The sequence below is a fragment of the Hyaena hyaena genome, unplaced genomic scaffold (assembly GCF_003009895.1).
Source record: "Hyaena hyaena isolate Hyena2069 unplaced genomic scaffold, ASM300989v1 scaffold_294, whole genome shotgun sequence".
Taxonomy (NCBI): Eukaryota; Metazoa; Chordata; class Mammalia; order Carnivora; family Hyaenidae; genus Hyaena; species Hyaena hyaena.
In genome coordinates, this window is record NW_024080923.1 from 1309933 (window position 1) to 1322085 (window position 12153).

Below are 12153 nucleotides of genomic sequence, written 5' to 3' on the forward strand. Positions count from 1 at the left end.
AGGGGAGGGGAGAGAAGAGAAGAGAGGAAGCTGGCTTACAGAATCCCAGATATTTTAATACAGCTTTGTCATCCAAAGGCAGGGCCAAACAGTCTCCCCCTCCCACACCCTTTCTCCTTTTCCTAAAAGAAACAAAACGCTTTATAAATAATACCCAAAACGGTCCCCGCTCTTCTCACAGACGCTCGCCCCTCTACACCGCCCGGTGTGCCGGGCTTCACCCCCGCAGTGCGACGACCACCCGCGTCCCCGCGCCACTCTCCTGTCCTTTTCAAAGTTTAGTTTTGAGCGAGAGCGCGCACGCAAGGAGGGCAGAGAGAGGAGGAGAGAGAGAAACCGAGGCAGGCTTCTCCCTGCCAGCTCAGAGCCTGAGACAGGGCTCGATCTCACGAACCCCAGGATCATGACCTGAGCTGAAATCAAGAAAGACTGTCAGACACCACATCATTACACGGTCAACTAACTTGGATTTTTAAAAAAAAGTGGATGCGGGGCGCCTGGGTGGCTCAGTGGCTAAGCGTCCGACTTCGGCTCAGGTCATGATCCCGCGGTTCGTGGGTCCGAGCCCCGCGTCGGGCTCTGTGCCGACAGCTCGGAGCCTGGAGCTGCTTCGGATTCTGCGTCTCCCTCTCTCTCTGCCCCTCCCCTGCTCATGCTGTGTCTCTCTCTCTCTCTCTCAAAAATAAATAAAACATTAAAAAAATTTAAAAAATAATTTTTTAATAAAAATAGAAATAGTGGATTGTATGAAATTTTTAAATTACTAAAAACCCACGGAGTTGATCGCTCCAAAAGTGCTCATGAAGCAATAATCTTAAATATACATCCAACAGCGGTTATGATAATTTCTGATGATGACACGTTAATAAACATGCGACTTGCATCGCAAGGTAACTTAGTGAAACGTCATACGTTCACATTCGCTCCTTTACTGTTATACGTATTCCTCTTATGTATTAAAAATTTAAACTAAAAAAAAAAGGGGGGGAGGGGCAGCGAGCACGCACCTTTCACAGTTGTGCCCCGTGGTGTAGTCCTGGCAGCCCACGCACGCCCCGGTGGCGGAGTCGCAGTCCTCGGCGTGGCCGTTACACTGGCAGGGCTGGCAGCTGGGGAAGCCCCAGTAGCCGGGCAGGCAGCGGTCGCACTGGCGCGCGTACGCCCCCTGGAAGCAGCGGCACTGGCCAGTGACGGGGTCACAGAAAGCGCTGACGGACCCTTGCAGGTGGCACTCACAAGCTGAAGGAAGAGACAAGGGTGCAGCCGCCTCGAGAAACTCCTTAAATGCAAACACCCCCCCAGACAGAAGCACCCCGTGCCCAGTTCGGGACGCTCGTGGCTCGTGGCCCGGGTGGTGGGTTGTGCGGAAGCCAGCCCTGCCCTCTGAGGCCACGGAGCCCGCCTCCGTATTGCTCAGCCGATCTCGAGGGACGCGTGGCGATTCTGACGAACGTACGTTTGCAGCCACCGGGGCCGAAGCCGAAGGTGCCCGGAGCACATCGGTCGCAGGTTCTCCCAACCACGTTCGGCCGGCACTGGCACTGGCCTCCGTTGGGGTCACAGACGGAACTTAGGGAGCCCTGGGGGTCACATTCACAAGCTGCAAGGGGGAGAGAGGTCAGGACCTGAGACGCGGAGCAGTCAACCCCGGCAAAGAAAGGGGTGTGGCGCGGGGCACCCGGGGGGCCCAGTCGGGTGAGCATCCGACCTCAGCCCAGGTCATGATCTCACATCGTGTGGGTTCGAGCCCCGCGTCGGGCTCGGTGCTGACAGCTCGGCGCCTGGAGCTGCTTCGGATTCTGTGTCTCCCTCTCTCTCTGCCCCTCCCCTGCTCATTCTCTCTCTCTCTCAAAAATGAATCAATATTTTTAAAGATTATATGTAAAAAAGAAGAAACGCGCATAGCAAGCGACACTGGCTCTGAACCGGACCAGCCTGTGCTCGGGCTTGCCCCGATCCTTCCCCGTCACAGGTCACAGCGGTGGCTTATTCCCAATTCCCGCTTAAGACGATGCCATCCCTACGCCGAGCAGGAGACGGACGTGGCAGATAGAAGCGGTTTTTCCCGGAAGGAGGACATTAAGGTTTCCCCCCTTGCCTTCAGAGCTCAAATAGCAAGGGGCCTAAAGACAAAAGCCCGGTGACCTTTGGGAGCGGCCTGACCTTTCAGGGAGAAAAGCAAGAGTCGGACACTCAGAAAAGCTGAGCCGCCGGGCACCCCCATCACTACAATATTCTTACAAAACGAGAAAAGGCCAACCACGGCGCGCCTTCCCACGCACCCCGTGACGCCAAGCGCTCCCAGCCCCCAAGAAAGGAGGGCCGGGGACACGTACCCAGGCCCGTCTGGTGTAACAGGGCGGAAATGCTGAAGATTATGTCTCTGCACACGTTGGTCATGGGGGTTTTCACCACACTTCTGCTGTTCTCCAGGCATCTGTATCTCTGAAAGGTGTCCCAGGCACTGCTGGTGACCAGCCCGTCCCCCGATCCTCCCACAGTGAAGATGTCCAGTGACTTGCAGAAGGGCATGAGGACCAGCTGTGGAGAAACGGGAGCCGCGAAGCGTGCTGGTGGCGGAGTCTGTCGCCAGCGAAAACAAGCCAACACCCAAGAGCCCCAAATGCGTTTTTGACTCTGGCAACGAGAACATCGGACTCATTCAACACAGTAAGAGACCTTTTCACTCTTACGTAGTCTTGCCAGAAAACACTTGGAGATACCTTCCAGAGTCTGAGGGCTTCTGAAGTGCCATTTTTAAGATCCTTTTTCTTTTCATAGACGATCAGCTTGAGTACATCCGACTCTTGATTTCAACTTAGGTCATGATCCCAGGATGACGGGATCAAGCCTCAGGTTAGGCTCCGAGCTTACTAAGACTCTCTCAGTCCACCCTTCTCTCTGTCTCTTTCCCCCCCTCCCCTTCTCCCCTGCTCGTGTGTGCTCTCCCCCAAAACAATAAAACATAAAATAACATACAATACATAAGCAAAGTGACACTGGAGGCAAGGAAGAGTGACAGTGTCTAACCTGTCCACGTTACCCCTTCGTCAGAGCCTCTGGGGAAGCAGAGGGACCGTCTCTGCCCAGCCTTTCCCCCATGACCCTCACTTCAGAAGTGACCTTGCACTTACAGAGTCGATGAGAGTGTAGGGACTCCCCAGGTCGCTGTCGGAGGCTGTGTACTGGGGCAGCTCTAACCTCACCGTGTAGTTCACACCCTTCTCGAAGCACACGGGCCGTGGAAGGACGACATACCTGCCCCCAGAAGGACACAGAACAACAACGGAAACTCAGCTTGTACGTGTCCATCAGGCCAGCAGTCAAAGCTCTACAGAGACCCCTGCAAAGGGCAATTGTCCGCGCTGGGCCGTGGCTGGGAAACGGTAACCGGGCATCGCGCGAGACCGCAGGGAGAAGACCCCCGGCTCGCGCATCCGCTGCGCTGAGCTGCAAACCAGCGCTACACTGACCTGGAGCCAGGCAACAAGGACACCACCTGGTTGTCATCATCGGGGACAGTATTGCCGCACCGGCTGCTCGCTGGGATCCTTCCAGGTCGCTGCACCATGATGACGGCTTTTTCCCAGCGGTCGGGGAGCTAGAGTGAGAAGCAAGCCGTCAGAGGAGCATCCGCAGTGGCCGCGGCTGCGTGTTTATGAAGACCTCTCCCAACCGGCCATTGGCCAAGTTTAAATGAAAAACACTTGCTTGCATTTCCTTTCCCTCTTTGCCGTCTCCTCTGCTCTGGTCTCCGCTCCAGCCCGAACGCCGCCTCACTGGGACACGGAAAGAGCCTCCCTGCTCTCCCCGCCTTTCCCAACCCTCTTTCCAACCGGGTCCGGAAACACAGCTCAGACCAGGGCAATCCCCTGCTCAAACCCCTATTAACACAGTGTCCAAGCCCATTTGCGGATCCCACGATCCTTGCCGACAACCTCTCTGACTACCCCTTATCCAGCTGCGTGGAGACCCTCTCAAAGCTCTCTCTCTGCCCGAACGGTTCTTCACTTCATTTTATGTCAAAATTCCATCCCTGTTTTAAGGCCTAGAACGGATTCTTTAGGAGACATTTTGGCAGCGGCTGGTGCAGCTGGGATGCTGGGAGACTCTCTATCTTCCAGGACTGTTTGCATCTCTGCTCTTGCACCTTCCCATTTCAGCTTTTTATTAAAAGTGGGGGGTGCATCCGAGCCTGGGCTGTGCAGGCTGTGAGGTCAGGGCAGGGGTCTGACACGTCACCACCTCCAGTCTCAGCAAGGCTGAGCGCCTAACAATGAATCACTGAAAGTTTGTGAAACTGAATTTGGGGGTAAGAAGTCAGAGATATTCTAATGCAACCTCCAAATTTCACAAAAACTGTGCCCATCAAAAGAAAATATTTCTACCACCCCTGATAGTCCACAGGTTTACCTGTGGCTCGTAGCGAATCAAGATGTCATACTCCATGGAATATGGTATGTTGTCGATGAAAAACTCCAAATAAGCCCCTTCAGGCACTCGGACGAAGCCGGCTCCGGTCCAGGAAGGGATCCGGTCTTGAATGTATTGTCGCTCCACTATGTGGACCCCCTGGAAACAAGGGAATTGAAGTGGGATTCAAATAAATTCACCGGTTAAAGAAATCTGAAGTCATCCAAAGGTCCAAACCAGGGGCATTACACCTATTTTTGCAGTCATGTTTTCTTATTCAAGTGTATACGTTTTTGATGTATGACGAGGAATCGGTTTCGCTTTGGTTTTGTGGTTGAGGTGGCCTTGGGACATTGGAGACAGGGCTCAAGGGGCTTAGAAGACACCTTCCAGGGTACAACCAGGAATGAGCATAAAGGAAGGAAGGAGAATGTCCCACGTGCCTTTATAAGCACGCAGAGGGGTGGCGAGCTATCTCCCAGATTTCCTACAAGGCTCGCCCAGTATCAGGTGAATGTGCTGGACTTTCTCACTGGCATTCATTTCAAGCTCCAAGTACAAGTGAGGAAACTGACCACCATGAGGGCTGACCACCAGAGTTCATTCTGATGGTCAGTGAGACGAAAGATCAATCCATTCCCATTTGTTTGAGTTTGCTCACAGGATCATGCCGAACCGCTGTGATCAGCTGCCCCCAAAGTCCTTCATTCTGTCTACGCGTAGGCGTTCAGCTGTCCCCTCAACAGGTGGGACCTGTTACCCTGCCCTCGGATCTGCTCTGGGCTTGTGACTTCTGACCAAGAGAATTTGAGAAAGTGACCTCTGAAACTTCTGAGCCCAGTCTTTAAGAGAGTTGGCAGTTTCTCTCTCTTTCCTCCCCTTGGATGCCAGACACCACGTAAGAAGTCTCACTGTCTTGAATCCACCATGCCGCGAGGAAGCTCAAGGCAGCTTCTTGGCGGTGGGGTCACGTGGGCCTGACCAGCTCCAGCTGTTGCCGGCACCCCAGGTGAAGTGCCAGACGGACATTTTAAGCCACTAAATTCTGGGACGGTTGATGACAGCTATAGAAAGCAACGCCTTCTCTGAGTATTTGCGACACGAGAGCAACAGTAACTTTGGAGCATAAGTAGAGGAATGGACCAATGGAAAGCTACTACTCAGCCCTCCCTGCCAGAAAACCTACCAGAAACATTATTAGTCAACGTTCCCATGTCTCTTTGTGAATTACAGATTTACTTAGCCTTAAACAGGACTGCTCTTGGAGCGCCCGGGTGGCTCAGTTGGTTAAGCATCCAACTCTTGGTTTCGGCTCAGGTCTTGATCTCACAGTTTGTGGGTTCGAGCCCTGCATCGGCTCTGTGCCGACAGTGTGGAGCCTGCTTTGGATTCTCTCTCTCTCTCTGCCCCTCCCCTACTCTTGCTCTCTCTCTCTCTCTCCTCTCTCTCTCTCTCAAAATCAATCAATAAACTTAAAAATAAACAGAATTGCTCTCAAGAAGGCATGGTCCTGATCCTGCCACTGACGAGAGTCCTAAGAATACTTCTCGTTCGGACTCCTAACAAAACGTGCACATGCCATTACTGACCCCCCGAACGCGGCGTTTCCCATCTGCCCAGCACCCCTCTACTTACAGGCCCAAAGTTGGCTTCTTCTGCTTCGTAGATGTAGTGATCCAAGGTGGTAAAGTAGTAACCAGACTCCACTTCGTTGCACTGACGCCCGATCACGTGCGGTCGGCACGCGCACTGGCCGGACTCCGGGGAACAGCTGCAGGGGTCAAAGCCAAGTCAGCTGTGCCTCCACATTTGTAAATGAACCCACCGGACACAGTTCCGCATTTCCCACAAACAGCAAATGGGTGAAATATTCAGCTAGGGTTTCCTTATTTCTTTCTGAAAGTTAAGGGTGTGGAAAAAATGGTCACCTACGAATTAATCGCAAATTCTGAAGCTAAAGCTCCCCATGACCTGGTTCTTCTGGCTCCGTCTTGCTCGTCTCCATCCACACCTCCTTGAGGTTTTCTGTAGGTACCACCCATGTTCTTGCTTGGTATCTCGTACGTTATGCCTGGTTTCCACCTGCAAGCCCTTCCCTGGGCCCCAGACCCAAATATCCGACTCCCAAATATCCAACTCAGCTGCCCCAGCGGCTAACAACAGATCCCAAAGGGCAACACTCCATTCCTCCCCTGTTCTCTCCTGGAGAGAGGACACCACCGGCCACAAAGTGAAACAAGTCAGAAACCTCGAAGTTATTCTCTCAAGTCTTTAAATCTAAGGAGGAACCCAGTTCTGTGATTTCATGGTCCATTATCTTGTGTTTCTTCTCCCTCTTCGCACCGGCTGGGCCATGCCTTTCTGTGCTCTCTCGACACAGTAAAATTGGGTCTTCCCATCAGCGTTCTTGCTGTCGGTCTTCCAACTCCAGCCTAAACCACCACCGCCTACACAGCTGCCCGAACGACCTTTCTCCGAGGCACTGACCTCATCACTTCCTGCTGGGCCTTCCATAGTCTGGCCTGTGTGTCTGTCTTTCCAGGCCCACCTCTCTCCTCACTTCCCCAACCATATGGGTAATTTCTGCGATGCACAGGGAGACTCATGACCCCCTCCTTTGGCTTATGTTGTTCCCACAGCCGGAAATACCCTTGTGTCTTATCCACCCTGCAAAGAGCCACCTATTCTTCCAAGATTCGGCTCACAACGAACTCGTGCTGTGGCATCTCCTGACCGTCTCTCTCCACCCCACCTTCTCCTTCGTGCCACCACCTCCCTGCAGGACAAACATACAACATGAACAACAAAGCTTTTCACGTAGTAACCGGTCACTGAAACCGAGGTGGTGTGTCTTCAAACCCCACCTGCCTCTCCAAGCCCAGCCCAACGCTCGGCCCTGTCGCGGCGTCTGCTTTGGCTCCGCGCTGTCCTCACACGGCGCCTTCTCCACCTGCACCGCTCAGGTGGTTACCGCTTTCTCTCCTGACAGGTCCATGCGGGCCTCCCCTAGGTGGCAGGCTGCTTACAAGGCTGAGTTGTGCTTCCTTCACCTCAGTCACGCCCCGTCCCCTGCCGGGACCCGGCCCAGCGCTCTGCCCACCGAGCACACTCACACTGGCCGAACGAACAGAATGCGCCAGGGACAGGCATTCGGAATGCAAATAGGGGATTTAATGTCAATGATAAACTTTTTTTTTTTTTTTTTTTGAGATAAAGCGCAAGCAGGGGGGAGGGTCGAAGAGAGAGGGAGAGAGAGAGTCTCAAGCACGTTCCATGCTCAGCGTGGCGCACGAACGGGCTTTACTCCCGTGACCCTCGGAGGTCAACAGTCAGACACTCAACTGACTGAGCCACTCAGGCACCCCAAACTTTTTTTTAACTTGACATGTTGTTTCAGGTAATAAAGGCCTCTGGATAGACTGTAAAATATTGTTTGTTCTTACCCTATGTCTCTTTTTCTTTGTGCACAAGGTAAAACCAAATTATAGGTGTCCATTTTTATTTCGTTGAAGTCAAGATGAGGTTTGGAATTGTTGCTTTAAACCCACTCCCAGAGTTCAAATTTTTTCCTCATGCCAAAGTTCATTTTATTTAGATAATTTGTGTATTAGATATTTGTTTATTTTTGGGAGAATGTGCATGCATGCAAGTGGGGAAGGGGCAGAGAAAGAGAGGGACACAGAATCCTCAACAGGTTCTGTGCTGTCAGCATAGAGCCGGACACAGGGCTTGATACCACGAACCGCTGAGATCATGACCTGAGCCAACATCAAGAGTCGAATGCTCAACAGACCGAGCCACCCCGGTGCCCCCCCAAAGTGCATTTAAACCAAGTACCTAAGGCAAGTTATGCTCCTGGGATGATGGAACACTCCCAGTGTCCCCCACGGTCCCCTCCAAAGCCTTCTTCCTGCAGATCACGTGAATGGCTCCCACCCACAAGGCACAGGCGTACTTGACCTCCTGTAGCCGATCCCCAGAGGAGGAAAGCTTGCTGCAGCTGGGACCCAGCCCCCTTCTGGCACATTCCACCAGCAAGAGCCCCTTTCAATAACTCAGGCTTCGGACTTCACATCATACGGACAAGAGAAAATCCTTCCTTCTTGCCCAGCGGGTGTGCACCGAGGGAACAAATGGGTAAACCAGGAACCGCCAGGGAACGACGACGCGACTGTTCACCTGCCACCCCCAGAGAACAAGCAAACGACGGTGAGGCTGAAGACCAGCAGACACAGGGTTTGTAACTCCGAAGACGGAACCACTCGCGAGAACCTGGTCATTGCAAGGAGCTCCCGTACCATCTGCCCTGGGGATCACGTGTCTCTGCGTCCACAGACGTGCGGCGTGGTCCCCGGCAGGCCTGGCTCCGCCTGGACACTTACCCGCTGAGGACACGCCCTTGGGGCTTCACTGCCTCTGCGCACCTAAGCTCTGGCCCTCAGTCCGCTCGGCTCGGCTGGTGTTTCCAGCCACAAAGGGGACGCTCCCAAGGCCACCCCGCCGTCCTAACTCACCTCGTCCCAAAGTGCTCGTCACCACTCACACCACCCTCGGCTCTGCTCCTTCTGTCCCAGCTGACGTTCTTCGGATTCGGGGCGAGACAAGACCTTCCCTGTCCTTCGTCCTCGATACCAAAGTCCTAGTCTGAGAGTTCTCTCGGCTCAGCAGTGGCATCGTGCGGTCCCCGCCACAACCACCGTCCAGCTTGTCGTCAGGCCGTGCCTGTCCCCCAGCAGCCCCCGCGCTGCCCTGTGAGCCCTTCTCCCCGCTGCCCCCCCCTCCCGCCAGCGCTGTCGTCCGCACTGCGTAAAACCCACAAACGTTTCTTCCCTTATTTGTATCGACTCACGGCGCCTCTGCCTGGCTTCTAGCAACCTCCGCAAGCCATCCTCCGACGGCCACCCTTTGCTTTCTGAGGAGCCGCTCTCCTCACCCTCTTTCACAAACACCTCCTGAGCAGAGACTGGCCCTGGGGTCAATACGCTCACAGTTTTGTCCGTGGTCACTTTTCCTCTGGGTCCTTCCCTACTTCCTTGGTGAGTCTATTGTTTCTAAAAGATACAGAGACGGAAAGACGGGAGGAAGATGGTTGCTGCCCGGAGAACTTCCAGGCTAACCGGCCGACACACAGCGAAGCAGCGGCCTGCAGCCACGAAGCAGATGCACGCGGCACCTGCACAGCTACAGGCAGGGGCTCAGGCCGCAGAGGAAAGCCACGGTTCACCTGGCTGGGGGACGGATGGGGGGGTCACGGACGCCACGCTCCGAAGGTGGCAGTGCGTCCGGACAGGCAGAGAGAGACAGGAACGACGGGCTCAGAGAAGGGAAAGTGAGCGGAGACGGTCACAGGTCAGGGGCTGACCACAGGGGACGCGCGCCCCATCTCTGGGCCTTCACCGGCCTCCCTCCCCCCGGCTGGAGGGTCCTCCGGCCCACCCATCACCCCCCCAAGCCGCTCTCAGCTTTCCAAAGCGCAGCCAAGTCCGACCTCCTCCACAGCAAGAGGAAACACTGCATGTAACTATCCTTCCTGTGTTCATGAAAAACCCGCTGCAGGTAGAAGTGTTCCCTTGACGCCTGTACCACCCAATTTCCCTGTAATAGATACAGATTCCATTTGCTGGATCAGTGAGGTAGGATGACGGAAGACAAAGCAAGCCAGGCCCTGTGGCCCCCGAAGGATGTCCCCGTCGTCACCCCCAAATCCGCTGATACGTTATCTCATGTGGCACCGGGGCGGGGGGCCGATGTGACTGAGGTTAAGGATCTGGAGATGGGGAGGTTATCCAGGGTTGCTCAATCTAATCACAGGCTTCCTAAAGGCGGAAAAGGCAGGCAGAGAAGTGGGTCAGAGAGACGTGACTTGAGGAGGATTTGACCCACCGTCGCCGGCTCTGAAGGTGGGAGTTACGAGTCAAGGGATGTGGCAGCCCGGAGAAGCTGGGAACGGCCCCAGCTGACAGCCAGCGGGATATCAGGACTCTCCTCCCATCGCTGAATTCTGCCAACTCCAGGGAGCAGGAAACAGATTCTCCCCGAGGGCCTTCGACAGAAACACGGCCCCGCCAACATCTTGATTTTATTCCAGTGAGGCTGACCGTGTCTGACATACAGAACCGTAGGAAGATAAATTTATGTTGTCTCAGGCCACAAAGTTGCAGTAATATACTATGCCAGCAACAGAAAACTAATAAAAGACAACTTTTTTTTTCTCAGGGGGTGAAGGCCTAAATTATTAAAAACAGATTTCCCATAAATGTAGAAATTAGCCACACTTGTTTACAAAAATTCTATTGGAAGGGAAATTCTATTTCATTTATTTAAAAAATAAATTTTTTTAATGTTTATTTATTTCTGAGAGAGAGAGAGAGAGAGAGCATGAGCAGGGGAGGGTCAGAGAGAGAGAGGGAGACACCGAATCCGAAGCAGGATCCAGGCTCCGACCTGTCAGCACAGAGCCCTACACGGGGCTTGAACTCCCAAACCGTGAGATCATGACCCCAGCTGAAGTAGGACGCTGAACTGACTGAGCCACTCAGGTGCCCCAAGAAATCTTTAAACGTTCTTATTTTGGGGACACCTGGGTGGCTCAGTCGGTTCAGTGTCCGGCTTTGGCTCAGGTCATGATCTCGCCATTCGGGAGTTCAAGCCCTACGTCGGGCTCTGTGCTGACAGCTCAGGGCCTGGAGCCAGTTTCAGAGTCTGTGTCTCCTCTGGCTCTCTCTGCCCCTCCCCTGCTCGCATTCTGTCTCCCTCTCTCTCTCTCAAAATAAACATTTTTTAAAACGTTTATTTTTTTTCATCAGTGATGCCAAAATACAGGGTATCTCATCCATTATGCTAGGAAGATCCAATTACCTGCTTTCAAATCTTCCCTAAAATCTTTTTACTTCACAACCTCTCTTGATTAGCACACCCTGAGTTCTATAAATTCTTGCAGGAGAGACAAGGGACAGGCCGGGGGCCATGTGTGGGCAGATGTAGAGGCAGGAAATGTGTGTGCCAGGGAGAAACAGAAGGGAGTGTAAGTAACAGAAACCATTTAGGGTAAAGGCACATAGAACGCTCCGGAACTTAGGACATCACTTGGAGAGCCACGTGGGCCACTTTCATCTAGTCAAGAAGGATTTTAGGAAGGGTGAAGCTCTGAATGGAGCCATCGGTTACTGAAGGCATCAGCAGGTGTTCTGGGAGGCACAGAGGGGAGTCGGAGCAGGGATTCCAGAAGCAGGTTCTCTTCCCTGATTTTACGGAACTTGTCCTCGCTTCCCCCCCCCCCCCCCCCCCCCCCCCCGGAGGTTTTCTAAGAACAGGATTCGCGCTGGCGTTCCAGAGGCTACGCGCTGTACCGAGGTCACGGCAGCGTCTGGAATGGGACAAAGCCAAACGCGGAGGCCAAACAGAACATGTTCTTGCTGCCTAAAAGCCCGTTCCTTCCCAGCACACCAGAAAGGTGCTGGGAAACAGTCTTGTAAGACAGGCAGGTTTGGGAGCTCAGGGAGCTTGGTGACTCCAGCCTGCTCTGCCAGGGGAGACCCAGGCCGCAAGGAGACATCAGCCTAGCCCCTCAGAGGTCGCTCACGCCGTCTCTACCAGGTGTTCTTAGTCTGACCCAGTTACGGAGACCAAAATCCTCTTTGACTCCAAGGTGGTTAACTCAACCACAGCAGGTCTACGTCCTGCCAAACGCGCACGGGGATTCATTCTCAGGAGAGCCTCGCACCTCATCTGTTCGAGGGA

The 12153-nt window shown here is 53.8% G+C and overlaps 1 protein-coding gene across 1 annotated transcript in view; it reads right to left on the reverse strand.

The window, feature by feature from the left end:
• LAMB1 (laminin subunit beta 1) overlaps positions 1 to 12153 on the reverse strand; it is a 74519-nt gene that overhangs the window by 36205 nt on the left and 26161 nt on the right. Inside the window, exons 13-19 of the mRNA XM_039247203.1 lie at positions 6049 to 6184; positions 4414 to 4572; positions 3474 to 3601; positions 3135 to 3258; positions 2337 to 2541; positions 1457 to 1600; positions 1008 to 1239 (exon numbers count right to left, since the gene is read on the reverse strand). Coding sequence (XP_039103134.1) covers positions 1008 to 1239; positions 1457 to 1600; positions 2337 to 2541; positions 3135 to 3258; positions 3474 to 3601; positions 4414 to 4572; positions 6049 to 6184 — 1128 coding nt within the window. The remainder of the gene's footprint in view (positions 1 to 1007; positions 1240 to 1456; positions 1601 to 2336; positions 2542 to 3134; positions 3259 to 3473; positions 3602 to 4413; positions 4573 to 6048; positions 6185 to 12153) is intronic.